General features: G+C 37.9%; 1 protein-coding gene across 5 annotated transcripts in view; it reads left to right on the forward strand.

The window, feature by feature from the left end:
• The window catches only part of PPM1B (protein phosphatase, Mg2+/Mn2+ dependent 1B), an 87,385-nt gene that overhangs the window by 40,408 nt on the left and 21,567 nt on the right, over positions 1 to 25,410 (forward strand). For 4 of the 5 annotated variants that reach the window (XM_003908576.4, XM_003908574.4, XM_017947475.2 and 1 more), the window contains 4 exons: positions 3,651 to 4,510; positions 11,935 to 12,052; positions 20,734 to 20,845; positions 21,242 to 21,299. In XM_003908576.4, the coding sequence (XP_003908625.1) occupies positions 3,665 to 4,510; positions 11,935 to 12,052; positions 20,734 to 20,845; positions 21,242 to 21,299 (1,134 nt within the window). In that variant the 5' untranslated portion in view covers positions 3,651 to 3,664. Of the gene's footprint in view, positions 1 to 3,650; positions 4,511 to 11,934; positions 12,053 to 16,346; positions 16,429 to 20,733; positions 20,846 to 21,241; positions 21,300 to 25,410 lie in introns of those variants that run through there. The other variant, XM_021924798.2, reaches the window with a different exon arrangement.

A 25,410-nucleotide genomic window follows, 5' to 3' on the forward strand; every position in this document is an offset into this window, starting at 1 on the left:
GGAAATGATTTAATGATTTCATGATTTTTGTTGGTGGAAAAAAGATAATCTTTATTACACTGTCAAATTTGCATTATATTGTCTGGGAACACTCATACGTTTGCACCAAGGTTGTTCAAAAGAGCATTGTACATTAAAGAAAAAATGAGAAATATCTTGAATGTTAATTGATAGTAGAATGGATGATATGCACGTACAAGGGAATACAGTGAATGAGCTACAACTCTGCATCAATGTAGATGAATCTCAGAAATACAATGTTGCCCAGGAAAAATAAATATTAACATAATAGTACATACTGCACTTTGTATCATTGAAAAGTGCCAAATCTATAAAACAGAACAACCACACATTAATATAGTTAAACTACAAGGGATACTAATTACAAAATTCAGGATTTTGACCACCTTGGGACAGAGAGGGGTATGATTGGAGAGAGGCTAAGTAGTAGGCTTTATAATGTTCTAGTTCTTAAACAGTGTGGTTGGATGCATGTTTGTTTTATTACTCCTTAACTATATAAACACATTAAACTCTTACATGTGTGATAGTTTATAATATTTAAAAAATAAAATCATTATGGGACAACCCCAGATTTAAAATGAGATCAATGTGGAACTTTAAAAAAAAAATTACCAATTTGCAAAATAATGGAATTAGTGATTCAGCCAGAAGGTGTGCTGGTGACATATGCTTAGTCAATTAAGTGCCCGTTCCCAGCACTTCCCAGGACTCTGCATCTTGAGCAAGTGACTTTCAGAGAGAAAACCAAATGTAGGAGTCTTTACAAAGATGAGCAGTAGGTAAGCAAAGCCATTGTTGGTGTAACCTTCATTCGGTTTTGCAGCCTAGCCTCAGGGGCTCTTTTGTTTCCTGATGGTTTTCCAGTTGGCCTTCCAGGCTCCCTCCCATTCTTAGAGACCCTAATAGCTTTCTATTGAAGACCCCACCTTCCTTCTCTCCTTTATTTTATTTAAAAAAAATTTTTTTAAGTTCTAGGGTACATGTACAGAATGTGCAGTTTTGTTACATAGGTATACACATGCCATGGTGGTTTGCTGCACCCATCAACCCGTCACCTACATTAGGTATTTCTCCTAATGCTATCCCTCCCCAGATGAAAAACAAATTTGGAAATTGAAATTTCTAAACTTTTAAAAAAACTTCTGAATGAAGAGTTCTTGTGGATTTTGAACCTGCTTGTTAAAGTGTAAAAAAGAGCAGTACCTTAATTGCAGAAGCATCAGGAAAGATGAAAACTGCAACAAAACTTTTTTCCATAATTGATAGATGGGATTGAAAAGTGATTTAAGGCTGGGCACAATGGCTCACGCCTGTAATCCCAGCACTTTGGGAGGCTGAGGCAGGCAGATCACTGGGGGTCAGGGGTTTGAGACCAGCCTGGGCAACATGATGAAACCCCTTCTCTATTAAAAAATACAAAAATGAATTTGGCCAGGCGCGGTGGCTCACGCCTGTAATCCCGGCACTGAGGCAGGTGGATCACAAGGTCAGGAGTTTGAGACCAGCCTGGCCAATATGGTGAAACCCCATCTCTACTGAAAATACAAAAATCAGCTGGGCGTGGCAGCGGATGCCTATAGTCCCAGCTACTTGGGAGGCTGAGGCAGGAGAATCACTGGAACCCGGGAGGTGGAGGTCGCAGGGAGCCAAGATCTCACCACTGCACTCCAGCCTGGGTGATAGAGCGAGATTCCATCTCAAAAAAAAAAAAAAAAAAAAAGAGAGGGGGGTGGGGGGGCATGGGCCTGTAGAACTATAGAACAGAAAAAAAAAAAAAAAAAAAAAAAAAAAAAACTGGGTATGGTGGCATTTGCCTGTAGTCCCAGCCACTTGGGTGGCTGAAGCAGGAGAATTGCTTGTGAACCTGAGAGGCAGAGGTTGCAGTGAGATGACATCACTCGGCAGAGCGAGACTCCACCCCCACCAAGAAAAAAAGAAAAAAAGAAAGAAAAGTGACTTAATAAATACAGCCAACAATTCTGTTTCATTTTCATTTAAGTATCTTTTAAAGTTGTCTTTTCAGATGAAATAGCCTATACAAGCAAGCATATAAAAATGTACTTAGAACTAGGCTTTAAAATCTTTGTATCACAGAGAATTAAACCAGCACGTTCAAAAGTAATCAAGCATATTCTGTTACATTGCTCTCAGTACAAAATGCGACATTCTGCTGATAGAATGAAAAATAATTTTTACATGATTTTAATCTTACCCCTTCAGGACTCCTTTTCAATAAATACATTTGTAATTTATTAATACAGTATTATATATAACCCAGGAAAATTATAAAACTGATATATAACTTATAAATATTTACATATATACATTGAGTGGTTCATCAGATTTTTAAAAATGGGGATATGTACTTTTATTTTAAAATTCAGTAATGATCATACCTGGAAAAAATCTCACAAAGATACCTAGACCTGGATGGAGGTAAATTGATGTAGACCAGTGTCTCTCAAAACCTTAAATCACCAGCATGCTTTTTTGATGATTCCATCTAAGATCTATTGAAAATAATCCTTAGGTGTGGGAATAGGGCTATGGAGTCTGCATTTTGAGCAGCCATAAGAGCAAACATTTTATGGTGTTTATTGTGTTTTAAGTGCTGTTTTAAGCACTTTACATTGACTCATTCTTCACAGCATCCCTATGAGGTATAGGTACAGGTGACTAAGAAATTTGCCCAAGGTCACCTAGTTAGAGTGTAGGGTCAGCATTGTATGTAGAAAACATACCAGATAATTTTTTTGCATACTTTTGGGAACCATTACTCTAAGTCATTTGAAATTGAGAAAGCTTTATTCAATAAAATAGTAAAGTTGGGTAGGTGGGGAGAGGGTGATGCATAGTAGTACTTTCCAGTTCTGAAGATTTTAAGTCTTTGTCAGTCAACACTGGGTAGCTACTTAATGGATTATAAGTTCAGCAATGTGAAGTCATTTTTTAGCACCATGTTAAAGGTATGTTTTTAACAGAATCCAAGTAATGATACAGTTTTCAGTTTTGTAGATACATAGTAAAAGTGGTAAAACCAAATGTGTGTAGAATGGAGATTTTTATGTTTTAATTGAATTTTGAGGTTGTCTTCAGGTTCACTGGGAGGAGAAATCTTGATTTCAATACTTGCTTTTGAACGTCTTCTAAAATATATTAGCATATCTTTTTACCTTGATTTATTGAACAAGATGACTCACTGTTTTGAATATTCTCATTGTCCAGTGTTCTATAAACTTACATGTCGAACCCTGGACTCACCTTGTAAATTAAATCAGAAGAAAATTATTAACAAAGTTTTATTTCTTGTTTTTCCTTTCTCCTAGAACAGCGGTCTCAACGTGGCTGCACATACAAGTCACCAGAGAGGCTTTTAAAGGATGATACCTGTGTCCCGTCCCTAGGGTTTCTGATTTAATTAGTCTGATTATTCTTATGTGCTAGGGCTGAGAAACCACTGTTCTGTAGGATGTAGGGGAGGAAATTTGTTGGGCTTTTGCTGTTGTTCCTGTAAATTAGAATAATACTAAAAAAAATCGAGATAGGAGTTACTAGACTATAGAGGGAATATTGTAGATACACTTTCTGTCAAATTTAAACATTTAACACCTGCATTTTTTTTCCAGATTTATTGCTAAACATGGGTGCATTTTTGGATAAACCCAAAACTGAAAAACATAATGCTCATGGTGCTGGGAATGGTTTACGTTATGGCCTGAGCAGCATGCAAGGATGGAGAGTGGAAATGGAAGATGCACACACAGCTGTTGTAGGTATTCCTCACGGCTTGGAAGACTGGTCATTTTTTGCAGTTTATGATGGTCATGCTGGATCCCGAGTGGCAAATTACTGCTCAACACATTTATTAGAACACATCACTACTAACGAAGACTTTAGGGCAGCTGGAAAATCAGGATCTGCTCTTGAGCTTTCAGTGGAAAATGTTAAGAATGGTATCAGAACTGGATTTTTGAAAATTGATGAATACATGCGTAACTTTTCAGACCTCAGAAATGGGATGGACAGGAGTGGTTCAACTGCAGTGGGAGTTATGATTTCACCTAAGCATATCTACTTTATCAACTGTGGTGATTCACGTGCTGTTCTGTATAGGAATGGACAAGTCTGCTTTTCTACCCAGGATCACAAACCTTGCAATCCAAGGGAAAAGGAGCGAATCCAAAATGCAGGAGGCAGCGTGATGATACAGCGTGTTAATGGTTCATTAGCAGTGTCTCGTGCTCTGGGGGACTATGATTACAAGTGTGTTGATGGCAAGGGCCCGACAGAACAACTTGTTTCTCCAGAGCCTGAGGTTTATGAAATTTTAAGAGCAGAAGAGGATGAATTTATCATCTTGGCTTGTGATGGGATCTGGGATGTTATGAGTAATGAGGAACTCTGTGAATTTGTTAAATCTAGGCTTGAGGTATCTGATGACCTGGAAAATGTGTGCAATTGGGTAGTGGACACTTGTTTACATAAGGTATGTAAATTTTTTTGTCATTAAAATAACGTTAATTTTGAAAAGGTACGGTAGGTAAAGTTAAGCAAACTTAAAATTTTAGCTGTATGTTTTGAAATACTGTCTTTACCAGAAATGAAACCATTGTTTTCTTTGCCATCCCTGTCTGTCCCAACCTTCTAATTTGAAAATTAAGCTTGATAAATTTGAGGCATTTGTTGTCATTTAAGTACTTTATGGCTTGCTGCTGTAGCAGAAGCATTTACACAGAATTGTGACTGTTTCTTGACATTGGCAGTAACCATCTTACGCCTGATTATGAAGCAGCTTGATAAAATATGTATATAGTAGAATTCTGTACTAGATATTACTAAAAGATCAAGAGCCATGTAAAATATTGGCAGATGTACTAGATGCCTAGCCTATATAAAATTTAGTTCTGAGTCTTCTAGCGGTGAAGACAAAAACTGAAATTAAAATATGGGTTGTATATTTCTCATTGTCTTCTAAAAGCAGCTCTTACCTGGCAGTACAATCTAAAAAGGATTTACATGTGGCTCTCTAAGTAGTACATGACTTGATGGATACTATCTTTTGTAGAAGACAAAATTCTTTTCATATAGATGTTTGTATTATTTCTGATTAAAAACCGAAGGCTCATATAAAATGTAATCTTGTGAATAATTCCTGTGGAACACTGAAGTTTATTTAGATTTGTAATTTTCTATGAATCATTTGCTTGATACAGTAATAGAAAAAAAGTCCAGAGTAATAGATAATTGGCAGTCCTTTGAATGTCTGTAAAATACTCAGTTGTTTCAAGTGGGTTTTTGACAGCATCTATATATAATTCAATTAAAATTTGAGTTATCTGGCCAGAGTGTCTGGAGTAAGTATTCTCTAACAAAAGATATCAAGATAAAACTGACCTTTAGTTATATGAAATAAATAAAGGATTTGACTTATTTATTCTGTCTAGATTAGAACCATTCTATCTCCCTACTCCAAAATTTACTGTGGAAGGTATGGGCATAACCAGACAGTTTTTCAGAAAGGATCTCTGGGTCTCTGGAAATGCCCAGATTTTGGTTAAATACCGATTTATTTTTAATAGAATGGAAAGAGACAGTTTCAAAAACAAAAAATTTAAAAGCTGTTCTTGTCAGTGGACAGCCTTTTTCTGAAAGAATTTTAATGATGGTACCTCTAGCTCCTCTGATTTTTATTTTTAACACACTGTATCTTTTTTCTTCTGGATGAGTTAAGTAAAGAAGTATCGATGGTTGTTGGTGATCAAATAGTAAGTGGGTCTAAAATTAATATATTTGTCTTTGAAATCTAAATGAAGCGATTCTGACCTGCAGATTTTTGAGACAAGCATAGGCGTATGTTTGTTGCCTGACTAACTGATGAAAACAGCGTTTTCCCCAATTATATATATATAAAAAGTCTATACTTATTATTGGGAAAAAAATCCAGATGATACAAAAAATATAAACAAACACTCAAAATTTTGCCATCCACCTAAGTCAGCTACTTTGATTGCTGCGGTGTATATCTTTCCAGTCTTTTCTGCCTGCCTGTGAGTGTGTGTATTTTTATAAAACCGAGGTGATTATACTTGTTATTCTACAGCCTGCCTTTTCCAACAATATATTGTAGAGAGATCTCCATGCCTATAAGTATTGATCTGTATAATTTTTCTTGACTGCACAGTATTTTATTGAAAGAATGTGGTTGTGAGGGAATAGCCAAAAAATCTATTAGGTCTGTAATTTGGACTAAGGAAAGAAGTTTGTATTAGTAGATTAACTCTTATCCATTGAAAGGATGCTAGTTTTTGAGAATTTTGACTCAACCCTTTTGAATGAGGTTTAAATATTTCTGGTGGTATATCTTCACTTGATAGCTTTTATCAATTTAGAGTGATTAAATGTTCATGTTGATGGTGTTAAAAGATTCTAGATGGCATCCTAGAATCTCAGAAATGAGGAATGATAATAACAGACAAGAGGTTGGGGCCCATGATTCATTCAGTGTTAATGGAAGCTGACCATCATAGTTCCTTCTAATGGAGCTGCATTCAAATTGAAATCAGTTTGGAGGTTTGAGTTGAAACAAAACAGACTTAAAATTGTTTTTGAACTATTGAAAGTTACTTATGACAACCTTCATTTCTGTTTAACTTCATAATTTTGTCTTTCCATTTATTTGTATTGTAAAAGCAAGGGTTAGCAATAAGATCAAATATAATTACTTTGAATTTATTCAGAAAAACTGTAAGTTAAAAATTCATGGAAAGCACTTAGTGATTGCTCAGTAGTTACCTGCTTTAAGAGGAGCGGAAACATTAATAAGTAGATGTTTCCCTGATAAGAGATTTAAATGAAGTCTTAGTTCTTTCTAACATTTCCATCACTTGTCATACCTTCATAATTTATAAGTACTTTCATCTTAACTCATTAAATCGTGGGAGGTTATCATAATCATCATCATGATAGTATTAGTAAATTGTTGCTTTCTGTAAGCCAAACGCTGTTCTAAATATTTTACACATTTTAACTCATGTAATTTTCACAACCATATGAGGTAGTCAGGATCGTGAGGTCAGGAGATAGAGGCCATCCTGGTTAACACGGTGAAATCCTGTCTCTACTAAAAAATAGAAAAAATTGTCCGGGGCCAGGCGCGGTGGCTCAAGCCTGTAATCCCAGCACTTTGGGAGGCCGAGACGGGCGGATCACGAGGTCAGAAGATCGAGACCATCCTGGCTAACACGGTGAAACCCCGTCTCTACTAAAAAATACAAAAAAACTAGCCGGGCGAGGTGGCGGGCGCCTGTAGTCCCAGCTACTCGGGAGGCTGAGGCAGGAGAATGGCGTAAACCCAGGACGCGGAGCTTGCAGTGAGCTGAGATTGCGCCACTGCACTCCAGCCTGGGTGACAGAGCAAGACTCCGGCTCAAAAAAAAAAAAAAAAAGAAAAAATTGTCCGGGGGTGGTGGTGGGCGCCTGTAGTCCCAGCTACTTGGGAGGCTGAGGCAGAGAATGGCGTGAACCCGGGAGGTGGAGCTTGCAGTGAGCCGAGATCACACCACTGCACTCCAGCCTGGGCGACAGAGGGACACTCCATCTCAAAAAAAAAAAAAAAAGATAAGCATTTTTCAGGGTTGCCAATTAATATTAAGCTGTAAGTGTTGGCTTGGTCAGGTATTATCCTATTTAAATTAGGTATTTAACTCGGGGGGAGAATGGTAGCTAAGAAAGCAGCCCTCATTTCCAATGCTGGCATTTATGGTGTTTACTGCCAACTGATTTCGGGTTATATAGAATATGTAACTGCTACTTGCATAGCTTTTCATAACTTGTAAATTATATGTGCTTATTAATCCTCATAGTAACTTTCTGAGGTGAACAAAATAAAAGTTTTTATTTTTCAATTTGCAAGTAAGGAAATGGAGGTTGTTTGATATTAAAAGATATCCATAAGTCATATACTTGATGAGTATTGAGGCTGAGACTAGTTTTCTGACTCAAGTTTAGTATTTTTGTTAGCAATATTTCCCAGAAGGGTCTGATAAAGAAGTGTGTGTGTGTGTATGTGTGTGTGTATGTGTATGTCTGTGTGTGTGTGTCTGTCTCGGTTTTCATGGTCTGAAAAATTTTTCCCCAAGGGAAACATTGAGACTAAATATTTTTTTGTAACAAATACAAAGATGTTTGAAGTAAAGTGATTCCCCTTGATGTTTCTGCTTTCCAGTCTCATCCCCCTTAGGGAACCACTGCTTATGGTTTGCTGTATATCTTTCCAAATGGTTCTCTGTGATTATTGATAGAAATGTATAAACATAAAATAGGATTTTCTTTTTTTCTATTTTACTGAAAAAAATCATGCTATGCTTGTTACTTTGTCATCTGCTTTGTTTTTCTTAAATCATAGAAGTCAGTATTCTTTTAAATTGTTCTTTTAAAATATTATTTGATTTTCCAAAATTTCATTTATATACCATCTACCAGAAGCCTATTTATTTTAAAACATGAGATAGTACCTCATAGTTGGATAAAATTGAGGGAATTATTATTTTCCAAAGGCAATATCATTCTGTAATAATTTATATAACAGAAAATGTAATCCCCTCAATAATGGTTTAGTTCTAAACTCAGGAGAATTGCTTGAACTGAGATCAGCCATTGCACTCCAGCCTGGGCGACAGAGTGAGACTCTGTCTCAAAAAACAAAAACAAACAAAAAACTATATCAGATTATTTTCTGTTTAAGTTTAGGTGCCCTTATTTATGGCAGGGGCACTGACTTCTTTGATCTAGTACTGTAATTATTGAGCGTGTTAACCGCTGTGCTGTTGTAAAAAGTAAAAAGAACATGTAATGAAATAATCAATTTTTATATGCAGAGCTAATTTCTTTAGTTATCCAAACTGGATTTAGAAGAAAAAAAAACCATGTTTTATTTATGAACTTAGTGAAAACTTTATACTGGTTATACAAGGATGATTTGTCTCTAAAAAACAGAGTGGCACAAAGGAAAGGACCTTTTCTGTTGCTGTATAACAGCTACTGAAACATATTCATACTTGGTGTTTAGGGGAAAGCCATCTTTACCATAGAAATAGAAGTAAGCCAGGCAAGGTGGCTAAGAAGCAACATCATTGAAATCACACATGCCCGAGGTGTAAATATAAATTATTTCCCTTAAATATCTTTGGAGAGCCATAAACTTATTGGAACTCTCTTTCAATTAATTTTCCAGAAGTATCTGTATTTTATAACTTACAAAAATCTAATGGAAATTAGATAAGGAAATGTTCAAGAATGCTCACATTGTTGTTACCAAAACTAAAAAGGGTTAAAGAAATTAGATTTCTAAAAGTGCAAGGCATTAATTCTGTTTATTCATAAAATTGCTTTATAAAATGTAATTATGCTTGATTCTTTTTTGTTGTTGTTTTGTTTTAGAAATGGGTGTCTCACTATGTTGCCCGGGCTAGTCTCAAACTCCTGGCTTCAAATGATCCTCCTGCCTCTGCCTCCCAAACTGCTGGGATTACAGGCAGCCACCATGTCCAGCTGTTTGATTCTTGAATATCCATGGTGTACTTTAAAATGATTTTTAATTAAAAATTTTTGCTTGACCTGCCCTTATGACATTTATACAAGTATATTCATATAACCAAATACATACAGTATTTCTAATATAAAAGTTTTGGTGGGTTTCATTAAGGAATGAGATTAATTTGGCCAATTTGGAAATTCTTGGTTTTCCAGATAACCGGTAATCTAATGAAATATACTCATGTTGGTTCCTTCTTCCAAAGCACAACAATCTGTGGCAAGTTAATTTATTTTGAAGTCTTCTGAAGACCCAACCTTCACTGCCTTCAGACTCTACTCCCATTGAATTAGGAGGTGAAGGCAGAAGTTATTCAAGGCCACCTGTCTTTTGGGCTGTGTCATGTAGGTTCTGAAAGGCACAAGTCTGAACCAAGCCATGCCTGCCTAGATTCTGACCATAATAACTGAAAAGACTAGAATAGGTGTGGTCTTGGTTTCTTTCACTTGAGTTGGGAAATTGGCAAACTCCACTGTCAGACAAAATAGCCTACCACCTCCATTGACTTAGTTTTTTAGAGTGAACAGAAAAAGTTTTTTAAAAAAAATTCATTGTTCTAAGAAGAGTTTCATCTGTTCCTGCTCTTAGAAACTCAGTTAAAGTAATATACCTTTAGAAAAAGTAATGAGAAGATAGTTTTAATTTATTGCACACAATCTTATGGTACTAGAGTAGTATGTGCTTGCTTTCTTTTTTTTATTTTTTGAGACAGAGTCTTGCTCTGTTGCCCAGGCTAAAGTGTAGTGGTGTCATCACGGCTCACTGCAGTCTCCACCTCCCAGGCTTAAGTGATCCTTCCACCTCAGCCTCCTGAGTAGCTGGGACCTGGGACTACAGGTGTGCGCCACCAAGCTCAATTTTTGTATTTTCTGTAGAGATAAGGTTTTGCCATTATGCCCAGGCTAGTCTGGAACTCTTGGGTTCAAATGGTCTGCTCCCCAAGGCCTCCCAAAGTGCTGAGATTACAGCCATGAGCCACAGTGCCTGGTTTTTTGCTTTTTGCTTTTTTTTTTTTTTTTTTTGAGACGGAGACTCACTCTGTCCCCCAGGCTGGAGTACAGGGGCACAATCTCAGCTCATTGCAACCTCCACCTCCCGGGTTCAAGTGATTCTCCTGCCTCAGCCTCCTGAATAGCTGGGATTACAGGCGCGTGCCACCACGCCTGGATAATTTTTGTATTTTTAGTAGAGACAGGGTTTCACCATGTTAATCAGGCTGGTCTTGAATCCCTGACCTTGTGATCCACCCGCCTCAGCCTCCCAAATTGCTGGGATTACAGACGTGAGCCACCCTGCCCGGCCTGTGCTTCCTTTTTAACACAGGTAATTTGTGAGGGTGTGGTTAAAAGGGAGAAATAAAATATGTCCTTAAATTAGCTATTTTAGCCACTTTGTAAAGACTCTGAAACTATTTGCGACTATACAACAATCTGATGTCTTTTCTTTAAAAGTTATTATATGACTACAGTTGGATCTCAGTTGTCCAGTTACAGTCCACTGTTGCTGTGCCCTTTGAATTGTTTCTTGTATTAATAGTTGTGGGGCTGGGCGTGGTGACTCACGGCTATGAATCCCAGCACTTTGGGAGCCTGAGGTGGGTGGATCACCTGAGGTCAGAAGTTCAAGACCAGCCTGGTCAACATGGTGAAACACCATCTCTACTAAATATAAAAAAATTAGCCGGGCATGGTGGTGGTTGCCTGTAATCCCAGCTACTCAGGAGGCTGAGGCAGGAGAATCGCTTGAACCCGGGAGGCAGAGGTTGCAGTGAGCCGAGATCGTGCCATTGGGCTCTAGCCTGGGCAACAAGAGTGAAACTTTGTCTCAAAAAATAATAATAATTGTTCAGTTTAGCATTTTGGGTATTCCACTGGATAACAAATTTCAGCTATGTTAAATTCACAGAGTCATAGCATTGCTCTGATGCAGTTTAAAAGCTAAGCTGGAAAACATTTGCATATGTGTTTGGGAGGATCCATTGTGGACTTAAGCCAGTTTGGGAATAGACAGTTTTGAGTGGGAAATAGTTTAGAAGATTTAATTTGTATTGAAGATATCTTCATTTCTCAGACTGGAATGGTGATGGGAAGAATAGTTCACCAGAATTAAAAATACAAAAATACTTACAGATCTACCCATATATAGACACCTTGTTTCTTCAAGTTGTGTTTTCAGTAGTTCATTGGAATAAAAATGTGTTGAACATAAACGTTCTGGATGATTAAATAAACTATAATTGCTTAAAGTATTTTGAAGTAAATGATAGTTGATAGACTGTAGAAATACAATTTTTTTCTTTTTTTTTCTTTAATATACAGGGAAGTCGAGATAACATGAGTATTGTACTAGTTTGCTTTTCAAATGCTCCCAAGGTCTCAGATGAAGCGGTGAAAAAAGATTCAGAGTTGGATAAGCACTTGGAATCACGGGTTGAAGGTAAGACAGATGCTTTTTAAAAATACAGACAGGCCAGACATGGTAGCTCATGCCTGTAATCCTAGCACTTTTGTCACCTGGGTAACACAGCAAGACTCTATCTCAAGAAAAAAAAAAAAAAATTTAGAGAGGGAAAGTATTATTTTTGTTTATCAAATGATTATTTTAAAATTTCCTGGCCAGGCGTGGTGGCTCACACCTGTAATCCCAGCACTTTGGGAGGCTGAGGGCTGAGGCGGGCAGATCACAAGGTTAGATCGACACCATCCTGGCTAACATGGTGAAACCCTGTCTCTACTAAAATACAAAAAATTAGCCGGAAATGGTGGCACGCACCTGTAGTCCCAGCTACTCAGGAGGCTCAGGCAGGAGAATTGCTTGAATCTGGGAGGTGGAGGTTGCAGTGAGCTGAGATCATACCACTGCACTCCAGCCTGGACGACAGAGCGAGACTCCGTCTCCCCCCCAAAAAAATTACATAGGACAAAGAAGTATTTCAAAAGAAGTCCTTGAAAAAACACATCTGTCTAAAATTTACTATCTTGGACCAATGTGTGGAGATTTATTGACAGGGAGAAGACAAATATGTCTGTTTCACTACCAAAGAGAAACATAATTTGAAGGTAGTTGGTTAGAGCTTGCTGGTTTTTTTTTTTTCTTCCTTCTTTCCCTGCATACATTTCTACTAGTAAGTGGAGAATCCATTGAAATTTCCCTTAACAATATCATGAAAACCAAGTACTCTAATTCCACTAATACTAATTCTCCCTTCCTGGTTTAATTATCATTGGAATTCATTACGGTATCCTTTCCCTTTTATTGATAGAGTTAAGATTAGTGTTTCAAAAGATTATTTTACATATTTTTTTAAACTTCATTTGGCAATAATTTTTTTTTTTTTTTGAGACAGGGTCTTGCTCTTTTTGTTGCTTAGGCTGGAGTACAGTGGCGTGATCTCGGCTCACTGCAGCCTCAACTCCCTGGGCTCAAGTGATCCTCTCACCTCAGCCTCTCCCAAGTAGCTGGAACTACAGGCATGTGCCACCACAGCTGGCTAGTTTTCTTTATTTTTTGTAGAGATGAGGCTCACTGTGTTTCCCAGGGTGGTCTCAAATTCCTGGACTCAAGCGATCCTCCCACATCGGCCTACCAAACTGCTGGGATTACAGGCGTGGGAGCCACCACACCCAGCCTAATAATTTTAAACATACAGAAAAGTTGCAAAAGTATTACAGGAGCTCCCATGTACATGTAGTATTCTTTACCTAGATTCCTCATTTGTTTATGTAATACCACGTTTGGCGCATCTCTATATATACTTTCTGTAACATTCTCATTTTCTCTCTCCCTCCTTCCTTCCCTCTCCCCCCTCTCTCCTCTTACTCCCCTGTCCCCGCCATGTTACTACCTTTTTCCTGAGCCAAATCAATTGAAAGTTGCAAATGTGATATATCAGTACTCCTTAATAAAACGAAGATTACATAACACTACATAACTGTAGTACATCCATAAAAATTAGGAAATTGGCCTGGCACGGTGGCTTACACCTGTAATCCCAGCACTTTGGGAGGCCAAGGTGGGCGGATCAGGAGGTCAGGAGTTCGAGACCAGCCTGGCCAACATGGTGAAATCCCATCTGTACTAAAAATACAAAAATTAGTCAGGCCTAGTAATGGGTGCCTGTAATCCCAGCTACTCGGGAGGCTGAGGTGGGAGAACTGCTTGAACCTGGAAAGCGGAGGTTGCAGTGAGCCGAGATCATGCCACTGCACTCTAACCTGGATGACAGAGCGAGACTCTGTCTCTGGAGAGGAAAAATTAAGGAATTAATGTTGATACAATATTAATATGTAATCCACAGATCTCATTTAAATTTCCCTGATTATCCCAGTAATGTCATATGTAGGTCCAGGTGCAGTCTAGAGCATGTGTGTTGCATTTAGCTATCATGCCTCTTTAGTCTCTCCCTCAGTGGAAAAAGTTCTATAGTCTTTTTTTTATTTCTATGGACCTTTACATTTTTTAAGATGACAAGTTTGTGGAATGTGCAGCTTGGGTTGGCTGATGTTTCCTCTTGATAAGATTTAGGTTATACATTGGCAGGAATACCGTGGAAGTGACTGTAGATTGTTCTCAGTGCATCACAATCAGGGAGGCATGCGATGTTGATTTATAATGTTAACATCTTTTGTGACTTTCTTGGGTTGTTGTGTTTCAGGTTACTTAATAATTATGTTATACCTAATAAGTATTTAATAAATATGTTATATTTACTCATAAGTATTCTATGGGGATACACTTTGAGATTGTTAATAACCTATTCTCATTAAGATTTCAGCAGATAGTTTTAGCATCCATTTGTGATTTTTGCCTGAAGAATGATAGCCAACTGGTGATTTTCTGATTTAGTCGTTCTTTTTTTTTTTTTTGAGATGGAGTTTCGCTGTTGTTGCCCAGGCTGTGGAGTGCAATGGCGTGATCTCAGCTCACCGCAACCTCCGCCTCCCAGGTTCAAGTGACTCTCCTGCCTCACCCTCCTGAGTAGCTGGGATTACAGGCACGTGCCACGATGCCTGGCCAGTTTTGTATTTTTAATAGAGATGGGATTTCTCCATGCTGGTCAGGCTGATCTCAAACTTCCCGACCTCAGGTGATCCGCCCAGGTGATCCGCCCACCTTGGCCTCCGAAAGTGCTGGCATTACAGGCATGAACCACCGTGCCTGGCTCAGTCATTCTTTTTATATGTGTTAGCTTTTTACTGCAAGGAAAAATTTTCTTTTCTACCTGTTTATTTATATGAGCACAGACTCACAAATTCCTGTTCTATTCATTGTATTATAAACTGTTTCAGCCAATGAGAGCCTCTTAAAACTTGTTGCAGCATCTTTTTGTCCTGCCCGCAACTGTACAGTATTACAGGGTTTATTGTAGTTTTCTCCCTTTTCATATTTATAACTCTCTTCTATCACGGCTAACCTTCATGCGTATGCCTTCCTCACTCCACATTGCCCATCCCTGTAGCCATCCTAAAGCTATGCTTACTGTGGTTAGCCATGAATATCCCATTCTGGACCAATTTGTGGCCACTATTTCCTCCTCCACTCCCTGAAAGATTTGTTTTGCTTAACTAAGCAAATCTAATGGTGTTGGACAAAATTATTCAGAAACGAGAGAAGGGAGAAGCTAGTCTGTTTATCTTTAATGTAATTGCTGGTATGTTTGAGTTTAAATCTGCTGTCTTTCTTGTTTCATCTATTTTTTTTTTTTAATCCTCCATTCTTGCCTTCTTTTAGATGTATTCCAGTTCATCCTAGGATTTGCTTATTAGTTACACATTCTTTAAAAAATTCTATTTAGTAGGCTGGGCACAGTGGTTCACGCCTGTAATCCCAGCACTTTGGGAGGCCAAGGAGGGCAGATCACGAGGTCAGGAGATCGAGACCATCCTGGCTAACACGGTGAAACCCCGTCTCTACTAAAAATACAAAAAGAAATTAGCCGGGTGTGGTGGCGGGTGCCTGTAGTCCCAGCTACTTGGGAGGCTGAGGCAGGAGAATGGCATGAACCTGGGAGGTGGGGCTTGCAGTGAGCCGAGATCGTGCTACTGCACACTCCAGGCTGGGCGACAGAGCAAGACTCTGTCTCAAAAAAAAAAAAAAAAAAAAAAATTCCATTTAGTTAAAAAAAAAATTTAGTGGTTACCCTGATAAATTGAGAATGTATTTTTCAGTCTTAAGGCCCTTTTCTTTTTTACTTTCAACCCTGAGAAGCTAAGTATCATAATCTTAATATAACCTTTTGATTTTATATATGCTGTTTTTAAGATATGAAATTACTTTTTATAAAGTTAGATTGTCAGTCTTTTTTCTTTTCTTTGCGGGAGAACTTTGATATCATACCAAGCTCTTCCACTCAAGGTTATGTAGTTACCTGTATTTTCTCCTAACACTTTTATGTTTTGATTTTTTTTTTTCTTTTTGGGGAGAAAATACATTTGAATCATATAACTTACGATGATGGTGTAATGGGCTTGTTGAATTTGGCCTGTTGTGAGTCATTTTGTATATAATAGGCCACAGTAATTGGTGAGAGTTTTGAACTGTGAAGATCTGTGATTTCTATTATATAATTACAATTAAAAGTATAAAACCAAGGAGAGTCTTTTGCAAATTTGGAGAATGGGGATTTAGCTTTTCTGTCTCTACAACTATCTAGCTATGCACCCTAAACAATGTGCTTAAAGTTTTTTGTGGGCCTACAATTTCCTCAGCCCTAAATGAATCTTGTTTTTAGGTCTCAGTGCTTTTGAGTCTCAGTGAGTCCTGCTTTGAGGGTGATGGAAACGTGAGAAACATGTAAGAACACATTGAAGATTATGTCAGATACGGTCATATTCCTATTGATAATATTTTTTTTTTTTTTTTTTTGAGATGGAGTCTGGCTCTGTTGCCCAGGCTGGAGTGCAGTGGCCGGATCTCAGCTCACTGCAAGCTCCGCCTCCCAGGTTCATGCCATTCTCCTGCCTCAGCCTCCTGAGTAGCTGGGACTACAGGCGCCCGCCACCTCGCCCGGCTAGTTTTTTGCATTTTTTAGTAGAGACAGGGTTTCACTGTGTTAGCCAGGATGGTCTCGATCTCCTGACCTCGTGATCCACCCGTCTCGGCCTCCCAAAGTGCTGGGATTACAGGCTTGAGCCACCGCGCCCGGCCGATAATATTATTAAGAGGAGCTATTTTTATAGGAGTTAATGTTTAATGATAAATTGTAGTACATTGGGGTTGTAGATTGCTGACTATAGTTTATCAGAAGATGGGAGGAATTCTCTTAGTTTCCTTCTTCCTCATTCATAAAGAAACCGGGTAGTTTTTATTTTAGGAAGAACTCTCAAGTTTGGTCAGCTGCCTGTTATGTGATCTTATCCAACTTGCTTAACCCCTCAAGGCTCCAGTTACGTTATTGGAAACTAAAGATAAAAACACCAACCATAGAGGGTTCTTTTTTGTTTGTTTGTTTTTGATACATAGTCTCGCTGTGTCCCCCAGGCTGGAATGCAGTGGTGCGATCTCGGCTCACTGTAAGCTTCACCTCCCGAGTTCACACCATTCTCCTGCCTCAGCCTCCTAAGTAGCTGGGACTACAGGTGCCCGCCACCACACCCGGCTAATTTCTTTTTGTATTTTTAGTAGAGACGGGGTTTCACCGTGTGAGCCAGGATGGTCTCGATTTCGTGACCTTGTGATCCACCCACCTTGGCCACCCAAAGTGCTGGGATTACAGGCTTGAGCCACCACACCTGGCCCCATAGAGTTTTTTTTTTAATAGATTGTTGCAGAAAAAGCTTATTGATGACAATTGTCAAAGATGGTAAGGCAGATATTTTTTTCAGGGGGGCCATGGCAGTAGATATAGGGACCACTATGATAGAATCTTGCAGTGACAGAAAGCAATTAAACTCAACTTGGCGTTCCATAAAGATAAGTGGAATTTATAACAAAGGAGCTGAGTGCTGGAAGGGAGTGTCAGTAGGTGAAAAATTATTACTAAGAGAAAGCATCAACATAAGGAAGGGGTTTCTGGCTAAACTGACTTGATAGGATGGCAGGCCAGGCTGAAATATCCAGAGTGGTCATATACCAAGTATGTGGGGGTTTTCAGTAAACTGACTGAGCAGGATTCTCAGTCAGCCTGGTTTCTACAAGCACAGAGAGGGAGCCCAAAGGTCTCTTAGTCAGAAAGAACTCAAGAGTCTTGCTGAAGGTTTGGTCCAAGGAAAGAGTTTTTGTCAAAATAAATGAGAATTTTGTTTATTAAGCACCTATTATGGTGCCTAGCATGTAAGTTCTCAGCAAACTGTAACTTGTATGAACTCTTAACTTCTGTAATAGCCACATTTTAATTTCTTAAAGGTGTGGTCAATTCAGTTTAACATGAGTTAATAATATTAATTTTCTTTTGCATAGTTTGTAACTTTCCAAAGTATATATTATATAGGAGAGATAACAAATATGTTATATGATCTCTAGGGCCTGTAGCAAATAGTTATTATTAATCAGGAAACAAAATTGTTAGCTCGGCAGCCACTACAAATTAAGTTGGTACTTAAAATGTAACTTCACAGTAGCTACACCTATAATCCTTGGGATGCCGAGACAGAAGGATTGCTTGAGACTAGGAGTTCAAGACCAGCCTGGTCATCATAGACCTACAAAAATGTTTTAAAAAATAGCTGGGCATGTTGGTGTACACCTGTAGTTCCAGCTGCTGGAAGACTGAAACAGGAGGATCCCTTGAGTTCTAGAAGTTTGGTGTTACAGTGAGCTGTGATGGCACCACTGCACTCCAGCCTGGGCCACAGAGGAAGAACATGTCTTTAAAAAAAAAAAAAAAGTAACTTTTTATTTATAAAGCAGTGTTCTTCAGGAGCATTGTGTTTCTTCTGAGGTTTTAAATCATGTAATATGACTTTAAATTTTGTGGTAACTTGGTAAATCTGTGTATATGCTTTTAGTGATGACTGGTCAGGTAGGAAAGGAATAATACTAAAATAAACAGGAAATAGTTCACCTAAATTGATGAATTGTATATTTAATGATTGCTTTCTACATATAGATTTACTCAGTGTTTATTGAACACGTGTCACTGAGGATATAGCAGAAAAAGAAATCTCATGGAATTTGTATTCTAGTAAAAACCTATTTTTTTAATAGAGAAATAGAGTAAGCAGAAAGCAGCAAGGAACATTGGTTAGGAATGTCTCTGTGAGGAAGGACATTTGAGCAGAGACCTGCATGGAGAGAGAATATCTGAGGGAAGAACATTCCAGGCAATGAGAACAGCAAAGACTAGGAGGGAATGTTCTTAGTGAGTGTAGCTGGGTTAGAATGAGCCAGTAGAAAACTAGAGGAAGATTAAGAGGTTTGTAGGAGGCATATCATGTAGGGTTCTGTAGACCAAAGTGAGGACTTTGGACTTTATTTGACTTGTGGTGGGAATTCATTGGAAGATTTTGAGTACAAGAGTGATTTGTTCTTTTTTTTCCAAATGATCTCTCTTAGTTGCTGTATGGAGAAGAGATTGTATAAAGGGGACAAGAGAAGGCAAAATACCAATTAGAAATTAAGCGTTAATACATGGTAGTGGTAAATTGGACTAGAGTAGAGGAGTGTGAAAATGCCTGGAGACATTTTTGGTGTCATAGCTGAGGGGGTGCCATTGGCGTCTAGTGAATGGAGGCCAGGGATGCTGCTTGATATTCCACAGCGCACAGGACAGCCTCCACAACAAAAAAATTGTCTGGTGTAAAATGTCAGTGCTGTTGATGTTGAGAAGCCTTATACTATAAGACACAGACTTAAGGTAGAAAACTTAGACCTGCCTGTAATCCTGGCTACTCGGTAGGAAATGTTAAAGTCAATGTAAGGGTCTTGTGAGGCATGGTAAAACAGTTTGGATTTTGTATCTCAAGGGCTGCTGAAGACACTGCCTTTTTTTGTTTTAAAAGTAAGGCCTGGGCTGGGTGCGGTGGCTCACGCCTGTAATCCCAGCACTTTGGGAGGCCGAGGCGGGCGGATCACTTGAGGTTGGGAGTTTGAGACCAGCCTGACCAACGTGGAGAAACCCTGTCTCTACTAAAAATACAAAATTAGCCAGGCGTGGTGGCACATGGCCTGTAATCCCAGCTACTTGGGAGACTGAGGCAGGAGAATCGCTTGAACCCAGGAGGCGGAGGTTGCGGTGAGCCAAGATCGCACCATTGCACTCCAACCCGGGCAACAAGAGTGAAAGTCTGTCTCAAAAAAAAAAAAAAAAAAATGATGTAGAATGTAACTATTTCAGGTAAGTAACAACCTGCAAAAATGATTTTTAATTTCTCCCCTTTTTCTTACAATTCTTATCCAGCTAAACTTTTGTTATCCTTTAGTAATGGCATTCATAACTTTTATATTATTTTTGATATTAGATCAGAAGTATTTTTCCGTATAGCTGTTTCTGTATTCATCGAGACACCTATTACGTAATTTTTAGTGATTATAGACCATTTCACTCAATGGCTACACCAAAGTTTTTTTTAACTGTCCTCTTGTTGCTAAACATTTAGTTTGTTCCAGTTTTTGCTTTTATGAATAATGCTGGAATGAACATATATGTGCAAATAACTGTGTTTTCCTTTTTTTCCCTGCATGACAATGTTTCAGTCAATAAGTAGCTTCTAGGCCGGGCGCGGTGGCTCAAGCCTGTAATCCCAGCACTTTGGGAGGCCGAGACGGGCGGATCACGAGGTCAGGAGATCGAGACCATCCTGGCTAACACGGTGAAACCCCGTCTCTACTAAAAAATACAAAAAACTAGCCGGGCGAGGTGGCGGGCGCCTGTAGTCCCAGCTACCCGGGAGGCTGAGGCAGGAGAATGGCGTAAACCTGGGAGGCGGAGCTTGCAGTGAGCTGAGATCCCGCCACTGCACTCCTGCCTGGGCGACAGAGCGAGACTCGGTCTCAAAAAAAAAAAAAAAAAAAAAAAAAAAGTAGCTTCTTGTATTACTTTTAAAAAATTTTTTGTGTGCTGATGGTAATTTTTTTTAATGTATTTTAAAATAGGTACTACCAAATAGTATTCTTGTTTCACTTCTTGGTGAGTACTGGCTTATCACATTAATTTAGGAACTTTTTTTAAAAACCTACAGAGATTATGGAGAAGTCTGGCGAGGAAGGAATGCCTGATCTTGCCCATGTCATGCGCATCTTGTCTGCAGAAAATATCCCAAATTTGCCTCCTGGGGGAGGTCTTGCTGGCAAGTAAGTAGAACAAAAAGAGCTAATTTTGAGTTCATTTATAATTAGTAATTAAATAATTTGGGGTAAGGAAACTTAAATCAGAAGTACATCAATTATCTAGAGGTGAAATGGGTTAGTGTTTCTTATGCTAGAGAAGAACTCTTAAAACTTCATCCAAAAACGATTTTTAAAAAAATCTGTCATACTCTTTGAGTATGAAGGTCCTTCTTTCCTTGCTAATGAGTATAAATGGATTGTGCAAAATCAGATTCTGAGAGTAAAGTGTAGAAAGTATGTTCTTGACAAGTATAGAGTGTAGCAGTTACTTTTTTAGTGTAGTCAGGATGAAATATTGAGATATTCACAAGCTTAAAATTCTATGTAATTTAATAAAACTAAAGCATGATTTTTTTTTAGGCGCAATGTAATTGAAGCTGTTTATAGTAGACTGAATCCACATAGAGAAAGTGATGGGGTAAGTTTTATTTTATTTCATAAGCATTTGAAGTAATTTCATAATATAAATACTAAATATGAGTACATTTACATTAATGAAGTCTATAATAAATTATAGTCTGTAGTAAAGTACTACTGCTTTTCATTTTAAGGTGTCAGTTAAAGTTTAAGAAAATGTATTGAAGGTAGAGATAAAATTTTGTTTTGTAGATAGCTTTGTTGTCACTTTCTGGGCATCAAATGACCTTTTTTATTTGCGCTGTCTTTATTCTCTATGTGTCTGCTTTTCCTTCTTCTCCTTTAAACCTTAATTTTGAGGCAAGAATGCTCTTTTAAATATCTCAATTTCTCCTCCAGCAGGCTGCTGCCATCACCAGAAGTTAGCGATAGTGAGTGAGTTACTATTTTATGACCAGACCTTTCAGTACCCCTGTATACCCACTTGGAATACCCGAGGATAGTTTTTTTCTAATATTATTGTTGTGTTATGGGTATATGAGCGTTGAGCTGAGATAACCGTTTCTGTTGTGCCTTGCTGTACTTCATCAGAGCAAGACTCTATGCCCTTACCTTTTATTTTGCTTTCCTTCAAAATGTCAGCGAGCTGCCAGCTGCTCCTCTATATTGTTTTATTTTGTTTTAGTACTATTACCATGAGACAGAAGTGTCTTTTTTTTTTTTTTTAATCCAAGTGAGTTCAAATAAGTATTTTTCTCTTGGGTTTTCAAGTTTTTATGTCTAAAAATAAATTACTTAATTTTTAATATATATGCCTCAAAGCTTTAAGGGAGCCAAACTTAGAAACGAAACTGATTGGGAGCTAGAGCCCCCCTCCAGTCTCCAGCTCCTCTTGGCAGATTGAGAGAGACAGTATCCATTGGCTAGAAATCATATATCATCTCAGTTGTATTATTTGCTAGGATTCATTATTGCATAGTAATATAATATAGTTTCTTTTCCTTAACAGTAAAAGTATCCTGGCAAAAAGGAAAATTTAACAATTAATATAATTTTAGTGAGTCATATAAAAGTGATGCCATATATTGCTAATTATAATTTATATCTTGGTCTAGTGCAGTAATTCTGAGTCTTTTTTTGTGGCAGGTACCTCAAAGTATTAAGAATTGTACCCAAGGCCGGGCATGGTGGCTCACGCCTGTAATCCCAGCACTTTGGGAGGCCGAGGCGGGCGGATCACCTGAGGTCAGGAGTTTGAGATCAGCCTGACCAACATGGAGAAACCCTGTCTCTACTGAACATACAAAATTAGCCGGGCATGGTGGCGCATGCCTGTAATCCCAGCTACTTGGGAGTCTGAGGCGGGAGAATTGCTTGAACCCGGGAGGCGGAGGTTGTGGTGAGCTGCGATCATTCCATTGCACTCCAGCCTGGGCAACAAGAGCAAAACTCCGTCTCAAAAAAAAAAAAAAAAAAAGAATTGACCCAAAGCTGTGAAAATTAATTTAAAAATACAAATATTTTATGTGATCCATCAGAGAACCCTCAAAGAAATGAGTATAGGATGTTGACATGACTAAAAGGATGGTGGTAATTTGGAAGGTTGAGAGAAGAGAATCTTTCCTTTTCAGCTACATTATAGATTCTACAGGGCATCTACTACCTTAATTAGAGGAAATAAGCCCTCAGAAGACAGTTATTGATTCATTATTAGCCGTAGAAGTACTCCCATTTCCTCAGATGTTTCAAAGTACAACCCTCATGTGTAATCTTAAAAAACATATATATATACCTTGCTGGATTTTGGGGTCCCTCAAGAAAATAGTCTGTTTTTACTCCAAACAAGGTTTTCTGTTTAACATATACCAAGGGTAACCTAAATTTTTTAAAAAGAAAAAATGATTACACATAGCAGCTACATAAACAGGGAGTAAATAGGCAACGGAACTATGAAACTAGGAGGAAATGCTCAATATATAAACCTTACCTTAAATAGATTGTTATTTGGCTATAGAAAAGGGATATATGTACTTAATTACCTTCATACATAAATGTTCTGTTAATATCAGCAGATCAAATACTGACAGTATGTCATATAGTGGATTCACAGAGGGAGAAGACTAGAAAACATAAGACGTGACCCCACTTGTGTGCTCAGTGCAGCTTACACTGTAGTTATAAACACACCTTAAATGATCAAAATATTTCACATAGCTTAGTAACAAATAAATGACAAAATCCAGAATGTGACCATTGCCGTGTGAATTGGACAGTGATTGCTGTGAAAGTTCAGCTAAGTAGGGGGAAAGTCAGCTTAGAGAAAAGATAGGATTTGAAGAATGATTTGAATGGTAGAAATGACATGAGGATGATGATCTTTCAAGTGGACTGGAGAGGCATGGACAAAGTATAAGCTGTCTTCAAAAGAAAGGACATCTTTTTTGGCTAAAGCAGAGAACTGCTGTGGTGAAAAATAAGAATTTAGGTTGCAGAGGTATTTGCTAAGAGACCAGCCTTTTGAACATCATTTTAGGGTAATGAACCACCTTATGTTTGGAGCATAAGAATGATAGATTCAAGAAAAATCTGTGGTATTTTAATCTGTTAGAAACATTTACCGTATTAAAGAGATGCAGGCAGTCAGGTAGTTGTGAAATAATTACAGAGACCAAATGGTAACTGTAAACTTATTATCATTACATAGATATATGGATTAAAGGAACTTCCCTTGTTTACTATGAAAACTGACTTTGCAGCCTAGAATTCTAAATGGGGAAATATTATATGCCTTTCACAATAATCACTAACTTAGAAAAATGTTGAACTATAATTGCAAGTAGCAGAAATGTGCTGAAAAATACCGCAGAAGGAGAAGGAATGAAGAAAATACAGACATGTGATTACATTCTCAGCTCTTAACTTGACCCACTGTAGCAAAAAGCTAGCCACAGAGGTGCTCCATAAATGCTTCTTAACAGTGTGGATGATGTCGCCAGAAGCTGGATATTAACTTGCGGGGTCAGAAAGATGAAAGTATGGTAGAATTACAGAAGAGGAGAAAGTTGGAAGGTATTATAAAAATTAAGTGTTTTTTAAGTAACAAAAATTATTTTTGTTTAGATATTTAAACAAAGAATTCTAGCCAGAGTTAAATCGGAGGGTTTTTTTAGGCTCCTGAAATGTCTGCTTTATATCGGAGAGAATTGTTCTGTTGTAAATGATTATAAGTAGTACCACTAGAAATAGGGATTCATTCATTTTTCTTATAATTAAGACAAATCTTTTAAATAAATATTTTTCAGAAAGTAAAGTCAGAAATTAAGTAATTTTAATATATATTCAGAAAGGTTACTATTTAGGGGAAACTTCTTGTTTACTAAATTTGTTTTTTAGTCTGTGTTCCATACTAAACTAACTTTTAAGAATGTGTTCCATCTTCTTACCGCAAGCAATATTGTGGTATTTTCCCAACTTTTAAAATGCAAATTTGTAACAAAGAGTCTAGCAGGGATTCTTAGTCTAGGGATGCACGAATCCCCAGAAATCTTTTGGAAAATCTCCAGCAAAAGCAAAACTACATTTTGCTGCAAGTTGTGTTTATATTAGACAGGACTCTGGGGTCACACTCCTTCCCTTTTTCTAAAATGCTAGTTTGTGTTTTATAACTAGAATATAAATTTTGTGAGATCTGGGACTTTATCTGATTCATTTATGTCTGTAGTCCAAGCACTTACAACAATCCTGGCATACTGTGAAAGCTCAGTAAATATTTTTTGAATAGGAAATATTTGTATTTATTCATTTCTAGTAATTTGCTTAAGGCTGTCCTTAAGTCATATATTTAAAAATTAATTTGAGGTTACTAATTGGTATGAAAGTCTGTATTTATAGCGTTTTATATTTTCATGCAAAACGTTCTTCCCTTGAAAAAGACTCATAATGCTTTTGAATTAGTATGCCACTGATCAAGTAGTTGCATAAGTTGGTAATTTTCCAAGGGTAAAGTTGCACAGGGGGGTGACCTGTATTTACCCAGCTCCTACTTGTGCCAAGCCCCTTATTTATACACACACAGAGTCATAGGTCATCTTCTCAGTACCTTTCTTTTACAGATGAGACTTACAGAGATGAGGTAGCTTGCACAGGTCACAAAGCTAAATAAATCATGCAGC

The sequence above is a fragment of the Papio anubis genome, chromosome 14 (genome assembly GCF_008728515.1).
Source record: "Papio anubis isolate 15944 chromosome 14, Panubis1.0, whole genome shotgun sequence".
Taxonomy (NCBI): domain Eukaryota; kingdom Metazoa; phylum Chordata; class Mammalia; order Primates; family Cercopithecidae; genus Papio; species Papio anubis.